The sequence below is a fragment of the Megascapheus bottae genome, chromosome 9 (genome assembly GCF_031878675.1).
Source record: "Megascapheus bottae isolate mThoBot1 chromosome 9, mThoBot2.hap1, whole genome shotgun sequence".
Classification (NCBI taxonomy): Eukaryota; Metazoa; Chordata; class Mammalia; order Rodentia; family Geomyidae; genus Megascapheus; species Megascapheus bottae.
Window position 1 is genome coordinate 8,593,894 of NC_143517.1, and position 26,086 is coordinate 8,619,979.

The 26,086-nt window shown below is 38.4% G+C and overlaps 1 protein-coding gene across 1 annotated transcript; it reads right to left on the minus strand.

Moving 5' to 3' along the window:
• Bpnt2 (3'(2'), 5'-bisphosphate nucleotidase 2) lies at positions 1–26,016 on the minus strand. The gene is made up of 5 exons (XM_090338844.1): positions 25,603–26,016; positions 14,110–14,272; positions 11,331–11,426; positions 4,002–4,163; positions 1–2,279 (listed from the first exon to the last, which is right to left on the minus strand). Exons 1-5 carry the CDS (start codon positions 25,978–25,980, stop codon positions 1,999–2,001), a joined length of 1,080 nt encoding a protein of 359 aa, XP_090194970.1. The 5' UTR covers positions 25,981–26,016; the 3' UTR covers positions 1–1,998.
• Positions 26,017–26,086: the final 70 nt, after the last annotated feature.

Below are 26,086 nucleotides of genomic sequence, written 5' to 3' on the forward strand. Positions count from 1 at the left end.
TTTTTTTTTGTCAGTTGTGAGGCTTGAACTCTGTCCTTGAGCTCTTCAGCTCAAGGCTATCATTCTACCACTTGAGTCACAGCACCACTTCCGGTTTTCATGAGATGAGACTCTCATGAACTTTAGTTCCCTGACTGGCTTTGAAACATGATCTCTAGATTTCAGCCTCCTGAGTAGCTAGGATTACAGGCTTGAGAAACTGGTGCCCAGCTATATTCCACTTCTTGCCAGTTTTATTTCCCCAAACTCTGAGAATAGCATCTGCCTTTGCCATTTCTAAAGAAAAAAAATATTTCCTATTGTATTAAGAAAATCATGAATTCTCTGACATTCATTTCAAAAGTCTCAAGTCCTATATAAGTTATCAAATGTTCCACCCATTAAACTTTGAACAAATTTTCACTGAACAAAGGCTTACCTAATGCATTTGTTACTAGTGCAAGATAGAATGGAAACCTTTGTATCATCTTAGATTGAGTTCACTAATGAGGAACTAAGGGCTTTTAACCATGTAACATGCAAAACTAAGTATGCACACTCTACCAGGCTAGGATGTACATTCTTTGGTCAATTTTACCTTCAGCATGGGAAAATATGACAGCAAGCTGATTTCAATTTGAGGGAGAAAAAAAGCAAGTATGAGAAATCCCTTGCATAATCTGTGTTATGGTCTATAAGGCATTGAAGATATACGAAATAGCAGTATCAACTGTTTTCATTAGTTTTCTAGGTTCATAGTAAGAGAAGCATACTTTCAAATAAAAGAAAATTCAAAGGCAAACTTTCAGATTTTTGCTAACCAATATGAAAAACTGAACAGAAAAAAATGGAAAAAAACCTTTTTCATTTCACTAATTTGAAGGTTATCTCAAAAGTCACTACTGTTGAGAATTTATTGAGGCTAGGTATATCTACTAGTTATTTATAGTGCCACTTCCAGTTTTCTAGTGGTTAATTGGAGAGAAGAGTCTCACAGACTTTAACACTCGGGCTGGCTTTGAAATGTGATTCTCAGTTCTCAGCCTTTTGAGTAGCTAGCAATGCCAGGCTTGGAAAAGTTTTTAAACATTATACTAAAATAAAACTTCTGAAAAATGAATGAGAACTTTTTCAATTCATATAATGTCAAGTAATTTTCAATTATAACAGAATGGTTTACATTCTTGCAATGCCTTATAGGATTATTTTATTCCTAAATGTAGTGTTCAATATGAAACCTAAAACTGAAGACTAAATGCTAGTCAGAGAGAATAAGGAAAATAGAGGGAAGCATGCATATTCCACAGGGAAACGAAAATCCACAATAAGATGACAGAATAGTTGAACCCACAAGTAAAACAATGTCCTTTATCAGAACAGAATACGTACACACACACACACACACACCACATACACACATCAATTATAATGCAAACCATCACGTGTATATATTTTCTACTGGCTGGTGAACCTGCTAAATTTCAAAGGAAAAAAAAAGTCAATTTGAACTTTTTCTATTTTAATCCATAGAAAGAGTGGATAAATAAAGCATATGTTGTCTATGAAAGAATGTGAAGCTTCTTGTGCTTTCCACCAGAAAATCCTGTTACTTTATTTTTAGTGAGCAAAATTACATCAAACACCAACACAAAATCAATCCTTCCTTCAACTCAATTGCATATGAAAGTAGTAACAGATAATGATGATCCATGATGTGTGAAAGTGGTGGCTCATAATGTAGACTCGGCTATAGATTTTAATTCACAAATATATATGCGCCTTGTGTATGACAACTGTACGAAAATAGTCTCAAAAATAAAGACAATACTTGAGACACGAAGCAACCCACTTTCCCTGACTTTGTATCTTATTACAGGGAAAATAAGTCTCCGATGCTTCATAAATACTTAAAAAAGTTCAGGGTGGCCTTAATTCACCATGCATTGTCTCTACCAACCCTCTGACACTTTGAGCGGTTCGGGACGACCATTTCAGCTCTGGGAACACTGGCCTCGGAAGTCAGTGATGCTTATTGATGTCCTTCTTTACTAGATCTGGAAGTTTTCGGACCAGAGCCTGATGGTTCAATCTGATGCTGGCGAGGAGTCCCCCTTCAATGCCGTCAGATCCTATGTAACTGATTTCTTCCCCATTCAAGGTAGTCATCTGTCCTCCAAGGGCTTTTAAGATGGCATTGCCAGCACATATATCCCACTTTTTAATGTATGTCATATGGATATATAGGTCAGCTTTTTCTTGACTTTTATCAGGCACATCCAAGAGTGCTAAAACTTTATAACCTAAAAAAGACAAAACAGAATTTAAGTGGTTATTCAAAAGATATGAAGAAAAGAGAACGTATTTTTCATTTAGTACACTACTGAAAAGAACGGAGGGAATGCAGAACCATTATGTACTCTCTTTGTAACTGCTAAGTCTAAAATTACATCCAAATGAAAATACTTTTACATATTAAGAGAACAGAAATAAACTCAACAAAAAAAGCTTATTAAACTAGTCTTAAGTGTAACTAAATATGTCTATGGTTTTTAAATTTTAAACCTTTGTGGTTCTTTATGGAAAGACAAATATAGTACATGCTATTCTCTGAAATGATATACTGAAGGCAAACATACATATTACTTAAAACATCTAAGTAGGCCTGAGAAAAAGAGGCCAAGAACTGATATTACCACCTTCCAGTCCTTTCTGTAATTAGGTAGTACATAAATAATTAACATAAAAAATAAGGGTAGACAAAAGTGAGTGTAAAGGGGCCAGGAGTTTGGCCTAGTGTAGAGTGCTTGCCTAGCATGCATGAAGACTCGGGTTCAAGTCCTCCAAACCACATACATGAAAAAAAGCTGGAAGTGGTGCTGTGGCTCAAGTGGTAGAGCTCTAGCCTTGAGAAAGCCCAAGGACAGTGCTCAGGCCCTGAGCTCAAGCCCCTCAACTGGCAAAAAAAAAAAAAAAAAAAAAAAGTGAGCATAAAATCTAGTTTATCTTACCTTTACTGGGCATTTTGAATCCAGTTAATAAAGTTAGCAAACATCACTTAATTATAAAGATATTCCAACAGTGTTTTCTGACCATAATGTGTTCTTTACGTAAATTAAGTAAGCTAACAGTTGACTTCACCACATAAATCGCAGTCATGATAAAAGTCATCAAATTGCCCTTTGAGCGAAATCTACCTTATGGTCTGTTTTTGCACACATCTATGTATTTTTAACATTTTCATAAAAATATTTTTAAAAATTAAAAACACCCTAGAGACTGCTTATGACAGAAGCTGACCTCTGATCTATCATCAAGAAATATAAGAATATAGAATACAGAGTAAACTGGGCAAATATTTGACTCTGGCTCATCTCACAGGTGTGAGATAAAGATTGCAGAGCTCTTAGAAGTGACTCAGAATAGCTATTCTAATAACAGACAGATAACTCTGAGCATCCTTCTGCCTTACAAAGCACTGTTGATCTTTCTTCCTCTTCCTGGCATCCTCAATTAACAGAACAATTCTTTTGAGGTTAGAGCACATAAAAAGCAACAACTGAATACTGATGGGAATTTACTTTGTAGCATTTGAGGAAGAGAAGTACTGATGTATTAGTTTCTCTCTAGCAAGACCAATGCCAATAAAACTCTACCCTGGAGAAAGGAGGAAATTGAGCCTCTACATTGCTCATTCCTTTTGCCTTCTTTTTGTTGTTGTTGTTTTTGTGGGTCCTAAGACCTGGGCACTGTCCCTGAGCTCTTCAGCTCAAGGCTATCTCCCTACCCTTGAGGCAAGCCCCACTTCCCATTTTCTAGAGGTTAATTAGAGATAAGAGTCTTAGGTTCTTTTTTGCCCAGGTTGGCTTTAAACCTTGATCCTCAGATCTCAGACTCCTGATTAGCTAGGATTACAGGCATGAACCCCTGAGCACCTGGCTTTCCTTTTGCCTTCTATCAGTCTCCTGACACAGACTTGTGGAGTCTGGAAACCTTCTCTGGATCTCAAAGAACAAAAAGCATACCAGCACCACCAGCTGAGATGATTGTAGTCTGGTTTCCAAATGTCTGAAGAATAACCTGTTTGACCATCCCAGAATGGGAACGGGATATGATGATTCGTGGAATTTTCTCACTGTAGGAAGAGAGTGCTTTCACATTTGAACCACCATCTACCATCGCCCAGGCTGAAAAGTGAATAGGAACAAAAAGCAAATATTCACATTAACACCACTGAAGCTTTTAACTTTCAATCCATTAGCCTCAATCTACTTACATAGTATACATATTACTCTATACACTGTATTCATTTACTCTATACACTATATTCTTGGATGGGACTGAAAAAAAAAGTCATGTTCTATACACTTTTTTTTTCTAAAGAGAATCTTTTATATTTTGCAAGCACGAAAGTTACTTATTTACGTATTTATGTTTGTGGTAGTCTTAGGGCTTGAATTCAGGGCTTAGACACTGTACTTAAGGGTAGTGTTCTACCACTTGAGCCACAGGTTTATTCTAGCTTTTCTTCTGGTTAACTGGAGATAAGAGTTTCATCCAGCTCAGGGCTGTCTTTGAATCACAATCTTCAGCTTGAGTAGCAAGGATAAAGTAATAAAAGTTTATTTATTTTTAACAGCAAAACAGTATGGGCTTCAATCGGGAGAGGACTGAAGTTTGAAGCCAGTCTGGACTGCCGGGGCCAACCGGCAGCAAACCAGGGTTCGCAGATTGGGGTTCCTGAAATCGGGGGCAAGGACTAGGAAGAAATAGAAGAGAGACAGACACACCGGGTCCCGGATGTCCGCAGTCCAGGTAAAGACTGCCGCGTTTATTTTTCATTCCTGCTTCTTCCCTCCTCCAGACCCAGGGAACCTCCAGGTGTTACATTCATATGGTAATTCTCAGGTCATTTACATAGAATAGGGCCAGAAAACAATAAGACAATAAAGCCATTGTCTTATGCAAGTCAAGGTACAGTTTGATTCCACTCTGGCTCCCAACATATCTCAACCAATAATTTGGATGTAGAGTAGACATATTTTATCCAACTATATAAAAATATAAGCAGAAGGATCTCAGCTTAGTCAAGGCAAAAGCACAAGACCCTACCCAATTAGTAACTGAAACAACAATGGGTGGGGAGGTGCTCAAATAGAGAGAATACCTGGCCTGGCAAACTCAAGGACCTAAGGTCAAATCTCAGTAACACCCATCCATGTTCCAAAAAAGGCCAGTCATTTGTTAAGACAAAGCTTTAAAAACAAGGGAGAGTATACTTGGGCACCGTCAGAGAAAGGGGCTACTATTTGTGTGAACAACTGTCAAGTTTCAGAGTTCCACTAGAGTACTAGCTAAGCCACCAGAACTCAACTTCTCCCTGTATCTATGGAGCTTCCTTTCTTCCTTTACAAACTTGATCCTAACCAATTCCTGCAAAATAGCCTGCGTGCTAATCTGCCTCAAAGTCTTATTCTAGAAAGGCCTTACCTATACTGGTATAAGCATAACTTTCTTGAGTACTTCAAATTTTAAAATACATTTTTCTTTTTTCTTTGTTTTTTGTCAGTCCTGGGGCTTAAACTCGGCCTGGGCACTGTCCTTGGGCTTCATCAAGTCTAGAGCTCTATCACTTAAGCCATAGCACCACTTCTGGCTTTTTCTATGTATGTGGCACCAAAGAATTGAATCTGGATCTTCATGTGTACCAGGTAAGCCCTCTACCACTAGGCCACACTCCCGGCCATAAAATATATTTTTCTCCTTCAAATATCTCCACTTCTGATATAGTCATGATTTTTCATTTATTTACATATTAATTCAATTTCCTAAGTGGCTTAATAAACAGAAAATAGTTAAATAAGTATGCTAGTTGGGTTCACCTGTCAGTTCTATCAAGAAGTTAGATTTCAGACCAGAACAGAATTTTAAAGGGAGGAGTATGGGGACCACAGAGATGGCTTGATGAGCTTTTCTTGTTTTGGAAATGTTTCTAGCTGACTATCAAACTATGGAAGAGAACAAACTTACCGATCATTATCCTAGCATTCCTCACTGTAAGATAAAATATAGTCCACCATGGCTAGCAACAAAAGGAGCTACATCATCAACTTACTCCTGGCTGCAGAAAAAACATCAAACACATTAAGAGTCTTCGTTTCTAAATTCTTTAAGGATGATAGCAGCCGCTTAGCTCTTTTCATGCCACCTTCTAAAAACCATATGCAGCCACAAAGAAAGCAAATATAAATACCCATAATCTGTACCTATTTAGTAAGGAGACAACACCGAGATGGAGGAGTCAGCAGAGTGCTAGATTATGACCATACTATGGGAATTACAGCAGCAGCTTCACAGATATGCCAAGAGGCTGTAGACTTGCAGTGGCAGAATTCAGAAAATAAGAGCTAGGATTCATTTTGAGAAGAAAAGGTCCATTTTAAAAATGTAAACTACTCAGCCAGGAGTTTGGCCTAGAGGCAGAGTGCTTGCCTAGCATTCACGAAGACCCAGGTTTGATTCCTTGGTACCACATATATAGAAAAAGCTGGAAGTGGTGCTGTGGCTCAAGAGTAGAGCTCTAGCCTTGAGACAACAAGGACAGTGGTTAGGCCCTGAGTACAAGTCCCAGGACTGGCAAGAAAAAAAATAAAAGGAAACTACTGAAAGCAGGCCTATGATTTGACCTAACAAAGCAATGTGAAGAAAAGGCCTGGAGAAGACACAGAGCCAGAAGATAATCCCAAGAACACTGTAGGGAAGGGGAGGAATGACTGTAAAAGACATCTTTGGTGATGCAATTATTGCTAAAGAAAGGCTTAAAGACTTCCTGAAATAACAGAAAACAAACAAAATGTGATAATAAAGCCTTCCCTATACTAACAGAAAAACAAGTTCCTAATCTGAGAATTATCAAACTCCTAATTTGCCACTATTCGGTCATCAGTCACAAAATTTGAACAAGAGATATAAAACTGCACACACGCGCGCGCACACGCACACACGCGCGCGCACACGCACACACACACACTCACACACACACACACACACACACACACACACACAATGAAGATAATAAACTTTTCAGGCTTCTTGAAAATTTTCCCAAAGTAGAGGAAAAGTATTCAATAAGCAAGCAACAGAAGGAAATACAAAAAAAAAAAAAAAAGCAGCAATGACTCAGAAAACTTGGGCAAAGAATAAGAAAATGCGAAATGGTGTAATACAATATAGGAAAAAAAACCCAAGAAACAAAAAAGGAAGACAAAATCACTGTAGACCTAGAAGTAAATCACAAAATATACAGACGACAAAACTGTTAAAAATATAGTAGAAAACTAGATAAAAGGCAAGTTAGAGTAGATAAAAATGAAATCCAGGGAGAGGTAGAGATAGGATGATGGTAAAAGTCAATGAGGGCTGAGAGTGTGGCCTAGTGGCAGAGTGCTTGTCTAGCATACACAAAGCCCTGGGTCAGAAAAAAGCTGGAAGTGGTGTTGTGGCTCAAGTGGCAGAGCACTAGTCTTGAGTAAAATGTGTCCGAGCCCTGAGATCAAGCCTCAGGACTACCCCCCTCCCCCCCCAAAAAATCAAATCAACAGAGTATCTGAAGAAGGATAAATTAATAGAAGAAATTTGTCTAAATGATTTAAGAAAATGTATTTGAAATAACTAAGGGCCTAAAAACTCTATTGATAAATACACTGAGTGGCTAAGATTCTGCACAGAATGCTGATTCTGAAACATCAGTTATATCTTACTAGATTTTTAGAAATAAATTTATTTTGTACATAGTCCAAGCAAAAAGATTAAGCTCTTATAAAGAAAAGAAAATCGGGGTGAGATGAGCCATTTAGTTAGTAAGATTCATCTCATACTGATCCACATTCAGTTCAAGAGCTTCTACAAGTTTAGTCAAGGATTGAATAATCCAGGGCAATCTGGGGCTGTCAGAATGTGATCTCATAAGGATACAGGGCCCTTGCAAATGTAATGGTTTAAGGTGATACTGAATTAGGATTGGCCCTAAATCTAATGGTTGATGTATGAAGAATATATGAAGACAGGCAGAGTCAAATGGTGCAGCTTGTTCCAAACCCAGGCATGGCAAGACTACCCATAGCCACCAAAAGCAGGATGAAAAAGAAGGCTGGTATTCCTCCTAAGCCTCTGAGAAAGTATGGTTCTGTTGCCTCCTTTGATTCAATTGTTGGCCTCCAGAATATCCAGAGTAAGTTTTAATTGTTTTAAACCACTGCAACTCCTAGCTGCTACTGTAATTAGTCAAACTTTCAAACAGTAATGCTATGGAAAATGTTTTTAAAGTATACTCAATATTATACTCATGGGCCAGTTCTTCTTAAGTAATCTGTGAAAGAACAGCTAACCAAGGTGATTTCAGAGCATTGTAAAATGCTCTGAAAACACACTGTTAGCTAGCCTAGCATGAATATGATCTAGGAGTACATCACAGAATAAAGGAATGAAAAGAAAGGTGTGAAAATGTCCTCTCAGGGCCTAATGGTAGAGTACTTGCCTAGTATACATGAAGACACAAGTTCGATTCCTCAATACGACATACATAGAAAAAGCTGGAAGTGGTACTATGGCTCAAGTGGTAGAGCTCTAGCCTTGAGCATAAAGTGTCTATGGACAGTGCCCAGGCCCTGAGAGTTCAAGCCCTATAACTGGCAAAAAAAAAAAAAAGCAAGCAAGCAAACAAGAAATGATATGTCCTCTCATAGCTGACTAGAGCACTGAAAAAGCAGAGTTTAAAATAACTATCCAAACACACACGAGAAAGAGAAAAGTAAAAAAATTCTCAATTCCTTCACAAATGTTTAACCATTTTTTACAAAGAGTGAACTTACAATGCTCTCCCTCTAGAGGTCAGCATTGTATAAAAGGATAAAAACATCTGCTGACACTGGAGATAAGAATTTAGGTAAAAATTTCAAATTCAGTATTTTAAATGTATACTTGACATTTAATTCTATATAAATTGCTTGTAACATTTATTGGGAGAGTTCTTTTTAAAGAATGGTAGGGGCTTAGATAAATATAAATGGCTGTGAGAAGGGAACGGGGGATGGTTAGAATTTGTTTATGAGCAAGATAAGCTAAAAAAAAAAAAGCGGAAAATAAAAATGGTTGGTATTTTTATCCAGATTTTCAGGTGATAAGAATATTTTTTCTGTCAGTCCACAGCACCCCTTCCAGCTTTTTTCTATGTATGTGGTACTGAGGAACCAATCTTGGGTCTTTGTACATGCTAGGCAATCAGGTAAGAATATTTTTGTGGAGGTGTACATGAAGCCCAGAGTTCCATAAACACTAGGAAAGGTCTTATTAGCCAATAAGCTATATTCCAAACTAAGTGATAAGAATCGTAATCAGTTTTATTATAACTGCTGTTAGCAAGTTGCAGTTCTCATTATAGACAAGAATGGCTAAATAAAGCCTGTAATCCTAGCTACTCAGGAGGCTGAGATCTGAGGATCAAGGTTCAAAGCTAGCCCTGGCACATAAAGACCTGAGACTGTTATCTCCAATTAACCTCTAGAAAACAGGGCTCGGCTCAAGGGTAGCCTTGAGCAGAGGAGCTCAGGGATAACGCCCAGGCCAAGGGGTAGGGTGGTAGCCTTGAGCTGAAGAGCTCAGGGACAGCGCCCAGGCGGAGATCAAGCCCCAAGACCCACACACACACACACACACAAAAAATGCGGTTAAATACTGGTAAACACTCAATACTTAAATACAGGCACATTCCCAAGGAAGGCCATAGAGTAAACCATCTATCTAGGAGCAGGAGGTCAACCCATAGGTACCTAGGAAGCTTAGGTTCTTATAGCAACACCGATGACTGGCATGCTTTTATGCTTCAACACACTCCATTTGTCAGCTGTCTCACAGAACAAGGAGGCCCTGACTGAGTTCAAGCCCCAGGATTGACCAAAACAAAACAAAACAAATTTTGTTGGCCTCCTATATTTTTCTGTATTTCACTACAGCCTAAATTAATAAACTGTATCCTGACAAATTCAATAACCATTACAGGAAATGTGTACAAATAATCCATAACCCATAAAGCAACTATATAACCAATCTTAAGGAATATCAGAATAATAATGGCATAAACCATAAGATAGGACAAAGTAGATATGATTCTGAAATACAGAACCAACACTCAAATATATGGTTAGCCTGTCTCAGGGCAGCTAGAATTTGGACCCTGGTTATATGGCAAATTGAATAAACATCGCCAGTAAAGATTAACTGTTTCTTATCACTTGACAGGATTTTGTGCAATCAATTACATACTCTTGAGAGTGACAGTAGTATGAGATGACCAGTGAATTTGCTTTCTAGGACTACTATTACAGGTTAGCATAAACTCAGTAGCTTACAACAAAAGAAGTTCACTTTTCACATTTCAGAAAGAAATCTGAAACCAAGGAGTAAATAAATAGGGGTGATTCCTCTCTGCGTAGAGGCTCTGAGGGTGAGTCTGTTCCTCTTCCTACTGCTGGCTTTCCTCTTCCTACTGCTGGCTGCTGGGAATCTTGACTTAATCAAGGCTTCACTCTGATCTTTGTCTTTTAAGTTCATATGATGCTAGCCAGTGTGTGTGTGTGTGTGTGTGTGTGTGTGTGTGTGTGTGTGTACATTCTATTTCTTATACAGACACTGTCATTGGTTTAACATCCTACTCTTAAGTATGATCTCATGATACCTAAGTTTCTAGGTTATTATGGGTTGAAAATTGTGTCCTCCTAAAAAATATAATTCTAACCTCTAGTACCTCAGAAGCTGGAATTACTTGGAAATAGAATCACTGACACCTAATTAGTTAGATGAGGCCACACTGACAATATTCCCTTAACATGACTGGAGAAGAGAAGAGACACAGACACAAAGAAGCTACATGATGATGGAAACACAAATTGGAGTTATGAATTTACAAGGGAAGAATTCTATGGCTAGAGTAACTGCACAATGACCCTCATAGTGTAAAAGCCTTGGGCTCCCCCTTCATAAATCCCATGAGGGAAACAGAATACCTCATTTGCTGAGGATAGTCTGTGCTTAGTGGTATTCTTCAATATACTATGAATCCCTTGTTTCCATTCAATAATGTCCATACCCAAAAAACTTGTTTAGGAAGCAATGTTTTGTCAAGTATTATCAGTACCAACCACAGATATTTACTGTATACAAGGAAGCAGTATGAAAGAGTAGGGGACAATCTCCAATAATTACTGAGTTAGCTATAGATGAGATTCTAAAATAATAGCAAATACTACAGAACAACATTCAGTAACATTAAGTCTTGAAAATTTTCACATACATCATACCTGTATATTCAGAAAATGGCTTATGAATAACTCCAAGCACAGGTTTACCATTTACAGCCACACACACCATAGTAGTGACATACTTTCGAAGATCCTCTATAAGAAAAAAACACACACTATGTTATTTCTTGTCTCTTTTTTTGCTCTATGGTTGATCTCATATTGTTACTGTATCTGACTTTGTTACCTGGTATATTGTATATATGTTTATTTGAAATAGTAAAGGAAAAGGGGGGAAATAAGATGACTGGGAGGGAGTGGGGTGAGGGAAATGGGGACAAAAACATGAGAAGGGGTATCAATGTATGAGAAATAATGCACCTACTACCTGGTGAATGTTAACTGTAACCCCTCTATACATTACTCAGACAATAAAAAAAGAAAAAACACAGACAACTGTCTAAGTACTGTACATAAATTCAAGATATAACATTATATGTCATCTTATTATAAATTTATAAATAAGAAATACTTTTCAAAGACAACAACCTTCCTCAGGCAAACAAGATTCCAGAGGTGAGAGCCAAATACAGGGACTAGAGTTGTTTCTAGTAAGCCAGATCCAAAGGAACATAGGCTCAATGGTTTCCCTCATTTGTAATAATTAATAAAAACATTGGATTACAATAGCTCAAAACCTAGATACATAAAGCCATACAGAATGAGGCTAAATAAAAGGACCTCCAAGATATGGAAACAAGAACTATATAATGTGTGATTGCTGTTCTTAATGTTCTGTTATTTCTCATCTCTTTTGTTATCCCTTGGTTATTCTCATATTGTTACAGTATCTTACCTTGTTATCTGGTATATTGTATATATGTTTACTTGAAATAGGAAAGGGAAGGGGGGAAAATAAGATAATGGGAAGGGGTGAGGGGAGGGAAAAGGGGACAAAACCATGAGAAGGGGTAGCAACATGTGTGAAGTAATGTACCTTCTATCTGGCGAATATAACTGTAACCCTTCTATTAATTATAATAAAAATAATTTTAAAAAAGAGTCCTGCTTCTAAAAGGAGATTATTTGGGTTTAATTCTTAACCCATAGTTTTATTAGTTATATGTCTTTAGTCAAATTACTTAAATTCAGTTTCCACATCTACACAATACAGACAATAAAATAAATTATTTCTGTTTATTTACCAAAATAACTTTTAACTTTTATGATTTAACTTAAAAATCAAGTTAGGTAGTTACTATAGTCATTATATAGAGATGCACTCATCTCTGTTATCCTGAGATCAATCCAGTTCAGTTTAAGAACTAGGCCGGGAATGTGGCCTAGTGGTAGAGTGCTTGCCTAGCATGCCCAAGGCCCTGGGTTCAATTTCTTGGTACCACGTACACAGAAAAAGCTGAAAGTGGTGCTGTGGCTCAAGTGGCAGAATGTTAGCCTTGAGCAAAAGTGCTCAAGGCCTAGAGTTCAAGCCTCAGGATTGGCAAAAAAAGAAAAAAAAAAGAAGAAAAGCTTTTTGTAAAAAAAACTGTGTTTCTTATTCTTATTACCTACTCATGCAAAATACTGTTCTGCAATTTCATGAATCTTTTCCCTGTTTTTACAATAATAATCTATCCAGTGTCTATTATGTTTCAAGTTCATGGCAAAGAATATAAAGGTCAAAAAGCTCTAATATCCCACATTTAGGGAGCTTTCTATCTAGGAAGAAAATATACTATAACTCATTTCAACATATATAGCCAAGTGGAAAAAAAAAAATCAAGATGGGTACGTGTGGGCAAGAAGTGAAGACTGAGGAAGGACATGCAGGAATAAAACCTGAACTAGGATTAGGCAAAAAGAAAATAAGTTGGGAGTAATAGGAGGGGGAAGGAAGTTAATTCTGTTTTGCTATTCTTGCTTTCTAGGTTCCTAGAACTTGCTATTATGAACTCAAAAGTTAGATATATATGCATATATATACATATACACAGATATATACATGTACATATGCAAATATATACACACATAGAGTAAAACCTCCATTTCCAGTATCCCAAGTAACTATTACATTCTAGATAAATTTCTTCAGTCTCAAGTATTCAACAGAAACTACGTTGTTGCTACTGTTAAAGATGTTCTTTGGCCAGTGCTGGTGGCTCATGCCCTATGATCCTAGCCACTTAGGGGACTAAGATCTGAGAATAACAGTTGAAAGCAAGCCTAGGAAGGAAAGTCTGTGAGATTGTAAGCTACAGTTAACAACCAGAAAACCGTAAGTGGAGCTCTGGCTAGAGTGGTAGAGCCTATCCTTCAGCAAAATAACTCAGGGACATCACCCAGTCTTAGTTCAAACCCAAAGATAGACAAAAAAAAAGAAAGAGAAAGAAAAGATGTTCCTTTACTGATTTGGGGCTCCTATCATTAAAGGACTATAAATTGGAGCAAACAAAACAAGGTTGAAATCTTCAATCCAATTCAAATCCATACAGTGCTTAGCTTTCTTGCCTTAAAATCTAACTGGAGGGCCGGGAGTTTGGCCTAGTGGTAGAGTGCTTGTCTAGCATACACGAAGACCTGAGTTCGATTCCTCGGCACCATGTACACAGAATAAAGCTGGAAGTGGTGCTGTGGCTTAAGTGGTAGAGCACTAGCCTTGAGGAAAGCCCAAGGACAGTGGTCAGGCCCTGAGTTCAAACCCCAGGACTGGCAAAAATAAAAAAAAAAAAGAGAAAAAAATCTAACTGGAAAAAAATCTGTTTAGCAAAACTTCTCTCTCTCTTGAATGCATATTACTAGTATATTTGTCTCATGTACATATGTATATGGCATATATTACCTGTATATTCCTGTGTAGCATCCAGTGGATCAATCCAGACAGTAACACTCTCTGCTGGTACCTCTTTAGGAGTAGTTATTTCTTTCAGTATATCCTCAGGAATTTTATGATCCCATAAGATAACTTCCTTATCAGTTGCATCCACATGTTCCTCAGTATTTATCTGCACCAAAAATTGTGCACAGTTAAAAAATGGGAAAAATAGAAAATATGAAAGAAATGTCAGAAATACCATAAACAAATCCTTAATTTTATTTCAGGCCACTCATTGTAAAATGAAAATATATTTTAAAAAATTCCAGTGACATCTTGTCTTTAAATACTTTTCATCTTGATATTCAACTTCAGTTTGTTGCTTAAAGAGAGAATTCAAATGCAGACAAAATGAAACTAAGCATCAAAGAATGAACTTAAAGCTTAATGATGGTTTTCCCAGCACTTAAGAGGCTGAGGCAAACAGATCACAATTTCTAGGTCAGCAGGCAACATAGCAAGACCCTGTCTCCAAACAAATGAAAAGAAGCAAAAAAAAACCAAAAAATAAAAAACAAAAAACAAGCAAAATAAAATATTTTAAGTTCTGAAGTGTACTATTTTGGAATAATGAACATAATTGTAGTTAAGAGGTCTGAAACAGTCTTGAAAGGAGCAGAGACAGGTACTTTAAAAGAGCAATGTGCTTTAAAAATAGGAAATTACAAATGCTAAAGAGAAAAAAATGCTCTAGGATAAGTAAGTGAAGTCACATTTTTTACATTTTATATAGGAGACAAAATTAAGACATAAAATAAATGATTTACACTACAAATATATAGAAGTATGGGGTAGAATATGAATATATATGTTCTAGTTCTTAAGAAAGGCATATATTAGAGAATTTTTTAAACGGAGTTACTTCTCAACCCTGACACAACTGACAATTTCAACTGGGGAATTTATTGTGGAGGTATCTTGAATTGATGAATGTTTAAAAGCATTCCTGGCTAAATGCCAGTAGGATCTAACAGATACTAACAGCATCATTTGTTTCTTTTCCTTACTTTTGGTGGTACTGGGGTTTTGGATTGTAGGTCTTGTGCTTGCTATGCAGATACTCTATTTGAGCCATCCCCCAATCCCTTTTTGTTTTACTTTGTGGGTAAGGTCTCATGATTTTTGCTTAGAGGCAAGACTTGGACCCCTCAATCCTCCCAATGTCTGTCTTTTCTTTTCTTTTTACCCTCTACTACTTGAGCTACAGAGCCAATTCTTTTTCTTTTAAGTAGTTCATTGGAGATAATTCTCATGGATTTTCTTGCCCAGGCTGACTTAGAATTGCAATCCTCAGATTTCAGCCTTCTGAACAGCTAGGAATCTCTGCCTCTTAAGTAACTGGAATTATGCATGTATCCTAGCATGCCCTGCGCATCCCTTAGTTTTGACAACCAAAAGCATCTCCAAACATTCTCAAATATGTCCCTGTTCTGTCTTTCCTAGTAAGCTTTATTGATACACAGTCTCATTTTTAAATTAATAAATTTTCCAAGTGTTTTAGAACTCCTTTTACCTTTAGAAATCGGACTATCCTCATTGAAGCAATATAATTTATTACATTTAATAGTTAATAAAAACCTGGCAATCTCATTTTAAATACTGGCTTCATTAGAAGACTCCTTTTTCTTTAAGCGATGATATACAAACATAAGAAAAATGCTCCCCAAATGATTTAAGGGTTAACATCTGAAGAAAAAATGATGTTAGGGTCTTTTGCTTTTGGACAAGATCTCTTTTTTGAATAGGTCTTTTTTATAAACTGCACATATGACGCTCTACTGTGTTAGAGTGATTACAGCACGGAGAATACACAAGAGGCACTAAGAGGATGAAACTCAGCAGCTACGAGCAATCACTGGAAGATTTCAAATGGTCACAGAGGAGCTTAGAAATAGTAGTATTCCATTTCTTAGCACTGAACTTAAATATTTGTTAACTCAGTAAATATTTATTGACTGCTAACTATATAAGTTAATACTCGTTAACTGGTAAATGGGTAACCATACTATGATATATCCATATAAGGTAAGGTCATTGAACCATAAATGAAGGATTTTAAATGAGTAGTGATGGACTGAGCTCTGAAGGAATATTGATAAGCCTCTCTGCTTTCTGAAAAAGGCCAGGTGCAAGACACTATATACTTACTATGTATAGTAAGTATACACTATATAGGATATAGTATATAGTCTATATTCTATGTAGAATAATGTCTAAGGTAGGTAAGGCTATAGAAGTGGACATCAGATTAATAGCTGCCTGGAGAGTGAGTGGCAGGCATGAGGATATTATTAAAATGATGAAGTCTTCTAAAACTGATCAATAATGACAGTTATGAAATTTGTCAAATCTAGTAAAAAAAATTACCAAATTACAGACAGAAAATTATGATATGTGGATTTTTACTAAAATAAAAAAGAGAAGAAAGAGAAGGAACAAGAAGACAAAGAAGAATGAAGTAGCAAAGCTAGGTGCCAGTGGCTCATACCTATAATCCTAGCTACTCAGGAGGCTGAGATCTAAGGATCATGGTTCAAAGCCAGCGGGACACTAAAGTCTGTGAGACACTTATCTCCAATCACCAGAAAACCAGAAGTGGTGCTGTGGCTCAAGGTGGTAGCCTTGAGCTGAAGAGCTCAGGGACACTGCCCAGGCCCCAGGTTCAAGCCCCACAACCGACCAAAAAAAAAAAAAAGAAGAAGAAAAAAAAGAAAGAAACAACCAGGTATGAGTGTATACACACCTGTAATCCCATCACCCAAGATGCTAAGGCAGATTATGAAGTAAAACCCTCTATCAAAACACCAACAGTAAATAAAGGAAAGAAAAAATGAGGGTCGCTAGGGAAGCTCTTGTAGAAAAGGATCCTGGCATGAATCCTGGCATTCTAGCTCACAGAGTAACAAATGTAGACCCTATAATAGGAGTATGCTAGGGCAGCTAAGAGGCAAGCAGGCTAGAGAGAGGTTACTAATAAGCAAGGCCCCAGACAGAGGTCAGAGAAGTAATGGAATCCAGATGGTGAAGGACCTTGAAGGCCACAATACAGAGCCATCTGCTTTCTATCATAATGTCTATTAACAATGTGCTTTGGGTCCCAAAGATTATAGCAAGCTGGAGAGATGCAGAAGTGGGGAGATACAAAAATAAATAAGGGCCGGGAGTTTGGCCTAGTGGTAGAGTGCTTGCCTAGCATGCACGAAGACCCGGGTTTGATTCCTCGGTACCACATACATAGAAAAAAGCTGGAGGAGTGGTGCTGTGGCTCAAGTGATAGAGTGTCAGCCTTGAGAAAGTCCAAGGACAGTGCTCAGGCCCTGAGCTCAAGCCCAGGACTGGCAAAAAAAAATAAAAATAAAATAATAAATAAATAAATAAATAAATGAAATGAAACTATAAATAAAACCAACCAGATGGGAAAAAACTATAACATGCAGCTGATAACTGGGCAATAAGAAAATAGAAAAGAACTTGAATAAAAATTAAAACAATTATATAGTATGGCTGCTAGTTAGGATACTTAATTGCATTTGTACACATAAGTAACACATTTTTAATTGTCAAAACAAATTCATGTGCTGGGTTGCCAGTGGCTCATGCTTGTAATCCCAGATCTTCATGAGGCTAAGAGAATGTATGGATTGGAGGATCATAGTTGGAAGCTAGCCTGTGAGACTTCTATCTCCAAGTAAGTACCAAAACAGTGGCTTAAGTAGTAGATGCACTAGTTTAGAGCAAAAAAAAAAAAAAAAAAAAAAAGCCTCAGGGACAGCAACCAGGCCCTGAGTTCAAGCTTCAGGATAGGTACCAAGAAGGAGAAAAGAAAATCATGTAAGCTAATAACAAAATTAAACTATCTCGAAATAAAGTTTATGCAAGACATATGGAGAAAATTAAACTTCTTTGAAACACACTAACACAAACCTACACAAAGGGAAAACTTAATTTTAATAGAAAGACTTAAACAATGTCAGTTTTCCCATAATTACCTACAGATTAATTGCAACTCTTAAAATATACGTAGGCTTTGTTTTTCATGTCTCAGAAATTGGAAAAGCAGGGCTGGGAGTTTGACCTAATGGTAAAGTGCTTGCCTAGCATGCATGGAGACCTGGGTTTAATTCCTCAGGACCGCATATATAGAATAAGCCAGAAATGGTGCTGTGGCTCAAGTGGTAGAGCTCTAGCCTTGAGAAAGCCCAAGGACAGTGCTCAGGCCCTGAGTTCAGGCTCCAGGACCGGCAAAAAAAAAAAAAACAACAAAGAAAAGAAGAAATTGGAAAGGCCACTGCCAAATTTACATAGTAGAGCAAAAAAAAAAAACCAAGGAGTCGTAATATTTTTAAGGGGAAAATATGCAGACATCAAGACATATCTTGTAGCACTCTAGATTCAGAACCAGAATAAGATACATCAGATGAATGAATTCAGTAATAACGTCAAAAGAAACTGATCAAATGATGAATGAAATGAGCTTCAGAAAAGCTGGAGCATTTCATAAATTGTGTAGCATAGGTTACAGAAATAACAATACTCCGTCTAACTAGCAACACATTGTAGAACTTTATTTGAATAAGTCACTGAGAAGAAAGAAATGGAGCAAGACAAGAACATTAGCAGTTACACAATCTGCTTTTGTGCAACTTCTTTTCAAAAAAACCCATAGCCCACAGTGCATACAGCCTTTGCTAAATTTCCTTAACCCTTTTCAACTAACCATGTATATGAAATAAATACATGTGCATAACAGCTACAGGAAAAAAAAAGGCTAATTTAAACTATTACAATTTACATGAATTCTTATTTAGCCTTCAACAGTGTATTAACTCACCGATTCATTCATTCAACAACTATTTTATGACAGCCATACACTGAATTCTTTTGAGTGCTAAAGTACTTTCATGAAGAAAACAAAAATTTCTGCCTTTCCAGAGCTTCCCAATCAAGCAATCTGCCTCTCCTTAAATCAGCTCACATCACACCAAGTTAAAAATATACCACTGGTCCTCATCATACAGATAAAATCCAGACTCCTTATCATCATCTATAGATGGTGTGAATCCAGAAACAACTATTTAGTACCTCTCTCCATATGCAAATTTATTTCCTGACTCCACTGACCATCCGCTACAGAGGCATTTGTACTTTTTGCACCCTTCTCACATACACCTGCCCCAGGTTTCTGTATTATGGGTTACTTCTTATCATCCAGATCTTAGTTCAAATGACAGGATCTCACATAGCCTTCCCTGACTACAAAAGGTAAAGTAGGACCTTCAGCTGCTCTTCCCATATGCTTTCTTCCCCAAAGTCTGCATATCTAAAACGATCTTATTGGTTTATATGTTTACTTATTTATCTTGATCTTCTAAGTCAGTTCTGCTAACAGCTTTATTACTGAAAATTTTCTTCATTACTAAAACCGTCACCAAGGTAGATGTTCAGTAAAAATCTCCCTTTCCCCTCCCTCCCTCAGGCTTATTTACTCACCTGGCAACTTACCACTTGAACTACGCTTCAGCCCAGGTTTTTGCTAGTGATTTTTAGAGGTGGAACCTCAAGTATTTTATTTATTCATTCACTCATTTATTCTGGTCGTGGGGCTTGAACTCAGGGTATGGATGCTGTCCCTGAGCTCTATTTCTCAAGACTAGCACTCTACAACACTTTGAGCCACAGCTCCATTTTGGGTTTTAGGTGGTTAATTGCCGGAGTTGGCTTTAAACCTTGGACTTCAGATCTTAGCTTCCTGAGTAGCTAGAATTATAGGCCTGAGCCCCGGTTCCTGGAGAGTATTTTATTTACTATGTGGCCATATATAACTATGTATATACTTATACACACATGTATTTAGGTAAAGTTGCTTCTCAGGCTCTAAAAGGGGCCTGCAAACAATGCTCTCATCAGTATGATACTTCAGTTGGTTTGAGATGGAAGGATTCCAACATTACAAATCATTATTTACTAACATTTTCTGAAATAACTCCTCATTACAGTACCTGTCACATAGTAGATGTGATGTTATACTAGATCATGGAGTACCCAGATATCTGGCCACATATTATTTCTGGCAGTACCTATGACAGTGTCTCCAGAAATTAGCATTTAATTCAGTAAATCAGTAGTTGGTCTTGTCTAACTTGGTGGGTATCAAACAATCCTTGGAAGGGCTCAATAAATCACAAGAGAAAAAGAACTCCTCATTCTTCCACCTGACTGCTGGAACTGAGACCAGAAGTCTCCAGTCCTCTGAAATTTTACACCACTGGCTCTGTGGTTATCATGCCTTCACACTTGCAATCGATGAACCGTGCAACCAGCTTTCCTGAGTCTTCAACTAGCACACTGAAGACTGTGTGACTTCTCAGTGTCCTAACTCCCGGTGGACCAATCCCTCATAATCTCAATTCTCTGGAGAACCCCACAGAACAGACATTTAGTAACCATTTTGTAAGTGTATAAACATTTCTCCATCTGTACTATTTTGTTTTCATCTTTTCAGAAGTCTTTTATTATCAACCACATACCCCTCAAACATATGCCTGTAACAAATGAACATATTCTACTGTCTCATCTTAAAAACAAACATCATATACCACACACACACACACACACACACACACACACACACACACACAAACCAAAAACTCTATCTTCCTTTAACACCACTGCCAACTTTCTTCGAAGTCAAATTTCTTAAAGGACTTGTCTTTACATGTTTCTATCTCTTACCTTTTCCTCTTTTCAATTGTGCATTCTCCACATCATACCACCAAGAGAGCTTTCACAATGATGGCCCATGACATGCGTACAAAACTCTGATAAAGACATGAATCATACATTTCCTGTGTTCAAATTAAGTACAGGCCCGAACATTTAGTGAGCATTTAATGAACACTGGCTGATACTATTTTTGGTTAAGTGATGCTTTCCACCGTTATTATCCTTCCTTGGTCCTAGGTGTTGATCTCCCTCTCTTTATATGCTCTCCCTAAGCAATACTGTCCAAACTAGTTTCCAGTAACATGGCACCACAGATGATTCCAAAATAGTATCAATTTAGAGGTCTCTTGACAACTCTCTACTCATATATATTCAACTATCTCCTTAACATCTCCCCTTGGACACACCAGACATCTCTAGCACATCTAAAATGACCCTCATAATCTACCCCTCCATCCTGTCATCACCATGCCATCCCTTTATTTTTTCAGTTTTTGGTGCTGGAGATAGGCTTCATACATGCTGAGCAAACACTCCACCACTGAGTGGAGGCTACACCTCCCAGCAAAAAGTGCTTATGGTTTTTAAGAGGACCCCCCCCATGCAACTTTTTCTCTTTACTATATTTTGCCTACAAACATAATCCTAATTTGAATACCATCTCTCAACTGAAGAAATCTCTTTAGCCTGTCTCCCTGTATCCACTTTTCTCCCTCCAAACTATTCCCAAGCACATACTCTTAGTCCTCCATTCCTTCAAAACACTGTCATTATGAGTACTTTTGTTATTCCTCTTAAACTGCTTATATTCAGAATTAGGATGGGTGTGTGTGAGATGATTATAAATGAATCACAGTGTGGCTATCGTGATTTTTCTAGTTGTCCAATCTCTGCAAATTGGTTAGTCTCTCCATCTCAATTCCTTTACATGAAAAATGAAGGCTATATTACTTAACTTATATTGTTCTCCAGTTCAGTTAACAATGACATTAGTTACTTGCTGAAAGCTTAACTTTCCCATTGCCTTGAATTTGGTCTTTTCTCACATGGACTAACCTCACAGTCTCCTAATTGGTCTCATTTATCTCCAGATACCCAAAGAAAAGGGTGTGTCATATTACAGGCCTCAAGAAAAAGTCTGATTCAAACTCCTTGAAGTTTGGAATATGGTCTACACCACACTACCTTCCTAATTACTTCCACTGTGATTCTTCGCAAAGCATATAAAACCAAAAGATGATTTCATCATATTATTTGACTTTGTTGCCCTACCACCTCTCTTGGAAGTGCTCCTTTGAACTAGGTGGGGTTTTGTTGTGTTTGTTTGTCTATAGTGCTTATGTCTGTAGCAATTAAAGAATTACTTTGTTTTTACAGAAAAGGTAGAAGTTAAATAGCCAGGCCTGGTGACTAGACAGGATATAAACAAAGGTATTCTCTGCATATTATTTGTGCTTCCTAACTGTTCTAGCCATCACTTCAGTTCAAAGAGATGAGTTAAATTCCCATCTTACAAACCAAGAAAGGTACTGCCCCAACTGTCTGCTACCAACTTGTAGTAATATGCTTTATCTTCAAATGAGTCACTGTTGAAAAAACAAGTTGAGAATACAACCCCCATAAAGGGAGAGATCAAACAAAGGCAAAAATCTTAAATTTGTTGTTAGTACAAACCCATTTTATAAATCTACCTTCATCCTTCAGTTTCGGCATTATCATAAGGCTAGGTACAATCAGGGACTATGTCATAAAAATGGCTACAGTTACTATGACTTGGACACTGGGCCATCAAGCATCCCCAATTGCTTAGGAATAAGAAGACCAGCTCCGGCCGGGAGTTTGGCCTAGTGGTAGAATACCTACCTAGCACGCACAAAGACCAGGGTTCGATTCCTCAGTACCACATACATAGGAAAAAAAAAGCTAGAAATGGTGTTGTGGCTCAAGTGGTAGAGCTCTAGCCTTGAGAAAACTCAAGGACAGTGCTCAGACCCTGAGCCTGAGCCCAAGCCCAGAACTGGCAAAAAACAACAACAAAAACAAAAACAAAAAACAAAACAAAACAAAAAACAGCTATACTGAAGGTACTTCTCAAAACTCATGACTTGAGAAAGACAGAGCAATCCAAGGTCAAATTTGACTTTTCTTGGGATAATATACACTTCTCTTGAAGTCAATCTGTGCACCAACTGACAAATCGAGCCATTTTAATTCTTTGCTATAAAAGTTGTCTCATGCATTCTAGGATGTTTTCTCTGTACCCACTTGATGCTAGTTAAGATTCCATCCCTGGCTATGACAGTTGAAAATTTCTGTAGACATTGCCAAACATCTCTTGGGGGAACAAAACTGCCCTCAAGTATTCTAGACTGACTTTTGGTATATCGTCCACAGATGAAGGAACATTAACTGGTGAAACTCAAGACTGTAAGACATCAAAGTAAGTGGGAGAAAAGAAGATGGATCTCTCTCATTTGCACAGGACACAAGATTTATTTTTCTTTTGCAAGAACGCTTGTGATTTCTCAATGGCCATTTTCCATTAGGAAATAAACCAAGTGGAATATAGTTAAATTTCTTAACTAAGCATTTGGGGTGAGGTTCCAAAAACAACTAAGTATTGAAAGTTGTGCATCTGGTCATTAGGGAAGAGGAGGAAAAAGAAAAAAATCTGAGTCTCCACTTAGAATGCTGCAACATCTGGCTTTGACTCTAGTCTAATAAAACTAGAATAAAAGGTGACAGGCCAACATGACATCATCCCTACTCTGCCACACAAATATGAACACAACTTCCTCTTCCACCAATCAAAACCCAACCTGAACACTAATGATGTGCATAAAAGGAAAAGTCATTTCCTATTATGATAAGAAATTTTAAACTGCAAATCCTAAATTTCGGCTTTTATGTTTAATCAAGTGCTACACTCTATCTTTGGCAGCTATTTTCTTGTTGGCTATTGAGTGAAAGCTCAAAATACATGCATACATACACACAGACACCTACATTGCTTGCTAAAGTGAGTATTCATACTTTTCAGCTTCTACAGCTGTATTTATAACTGTAGGTTCTCCTTTATCTCCCCACCTTACTCCCAGGAAGTTAATAGCATAACTTTACTTCAGTATTCTTCAAGTGGTCTAACTGAAATGAAGACAAGATAACTAACATATGATGCAGACTGGTTTGTTATGCACTTCAAGATTTCCCATTTGATAGTGAGGTTTTTTTTTTTTTTCTCCTTTTTTGTCTCTCTTTTTGATAATTCCAGGGTTTAAACTCAAGGCCTCTGGGGACCCTAAGCATTTAAGCTACACCACTAGTCCACCTTTTGCTTGAGTTACTTTTCAGATAGGGTCTTGTACTTTTTGCCAGAGCTATTCTTGGACTAAGATCCTCCTATCCTCCCTGATAGCTATCAATAGAGACAGGGGCAACTGTACTCGGACACATCCCACTTGTAAAGTGAGCATAAATGAAATTTACTTAAAGATGCTGGAATGATCAAATGTAGTCAGTATCCAGCTACTAGAATAGACTATTGGATGCAAACAAAGGTAAGTATTATTTGTGATGGAAAAGCAGAGTAAAGAAATAAGAGTAGACAAACATTGTTTGAAAAGACATCAAAAAAAATCCGTTAATGTCAATCTCATCTGGTATGTAATGTTTCATGGAAAAAAATAAAGGAAAGGGAAGAGAAGTGGACGGGAAAGAGAGAAAAAAGAAAGGCATAGTCCAAGAGTATGAGAAGGATTACATAAATTCTACAAGGACAATAGTCCCCTAATCTTCCTAGAACCACCAAAGATCAGGTACCTAGAAGCTTGTGTTTACTTATCACTAACAAAATTCCATGGGATACAATTTTTCTTTCTAGTAGACAAACCTAGTAGTAGGTAACACTTAGGCATAAGCTATTTCTGCATCATGTTAAGCTCTTCCTCTGGAACTATATTTTCCAAAAAAATCAAAACAAATCTTTAAAGTACATTCCACTTAAGGAAATCTCCATCGAAATGATGAATTCTAGAATATTATAACAGATTCAAAATGTCTGGATTTCCTTAAGAAAATGTCAACTCCTCCAGAAACCAAAGAAAAGGTAAATGTTACTTAATATTTCATTCACTGATGCAAACAGAGATCTTTAATCAAGTGTGAAACTCTTGATTCATAGCTGAACTGAACTTGCTGGGAAGCATATTTCCAGATGTTTCCTTTTAGGGCTCCCCCCCAACAATATGCCATTGAGGAGATGTTAATTAAGACAACCCTGTCCCCCCAAATGCTCTGCATACTACCATCTCTGCAGTAAGATTTCTTCCAGTTCTTTACCCTCTTCCTAATGAAACCAAAGCACGGCCCAGGCCTGCAAAGGGTTCTAGTCCATTCCCTTCATTTACTTACCCAACAACCTGGTGCGGTTCGGTTGTCTCAGCCTTTAGGGCATCAAATCCTACCCAACTGTCAGATCTCACAGTCCTGGTACTCATGGCTGACTCACAACTAAGCTGATCCTCCGGAAAGGCAGGGGCCCAGCATCCAGGCTTCCTGAAACCTCTATCCAGCTTTTCTAGTTACTTTGCATGACCTTGCACAACCTTAACGCTTCCCCATCTCGGTTTCCCCGTCTGCTAAATGGGCGCAGTCAGGCGCGCTCCCGGGGGCGCCGAGGGGGGACCCAGGGTCCGCGCCCCCCCCCTCCGCGCCCGGCCCCACCCCCGGCCCCCACACCTGCACGCTGGGGAAGGCGGTCTTGAGCAGGTAGAACATCTTGTGGTTGGACAGCGCGTCGCCTCTGGTCATCTTGTCGTCGGCCCCCTCGCGCGTCTTCCCCTTGGACTTCTCGTGGAGGACATTGCTCTCGCGGACGCGCCGCACCTCGTCGCCGCCGCGCACCGCCGCCAGCACCGACACCGCCAGCATCTCGCGCAGGTCCACCATGACCACCGCTTCGGCCGCGGGCCCCGCCGCGCCCAGCTCGCTGCCCAGGCCGAAGAGGCTGAAGCGGCCAGCCAGGAAGCCCGAGTAGAGGTGGTAGAGCACGCCGAGCCCCAGCAGGCAGAACACCGCCACCCCGAGCGGGGACAGGCGGATGCCCATGGGGGCCATGTTGCGGGAGGCCAGGCGCTCCGGGCCGCTCAGGCCTCCCCGCGCCCGCCCGCCCGCCGGCCTGCCGCCTGCCCGGCCGTCCGCCCGCCGCCGCCGCCGCCGCCGC

Coding starts and splice junctions, on each gene's coding strand:
- Bpnt2 (XM_090338844.1), bottom strand. CDS start 25,980: ATGGCCCCCATGGGCATCCGCCTGTCCCCGCTCGGGGTGGCGGTGTTC. Junction 14,273..25,602: donor CCGCCTTCCCCAGCGTGCAG/GTGTGGGGGCCG, acceptor TTTTTGGTGCAG/ATAAATACTGAGGAACATGT. Junction 2,280..4,001: donor CATCTCAGCTGGTGGTGCTG/GTATGCTTTTTG, acceptor TGTCTTTTTTAG/GTTATAAAGTTTTAGCACTC.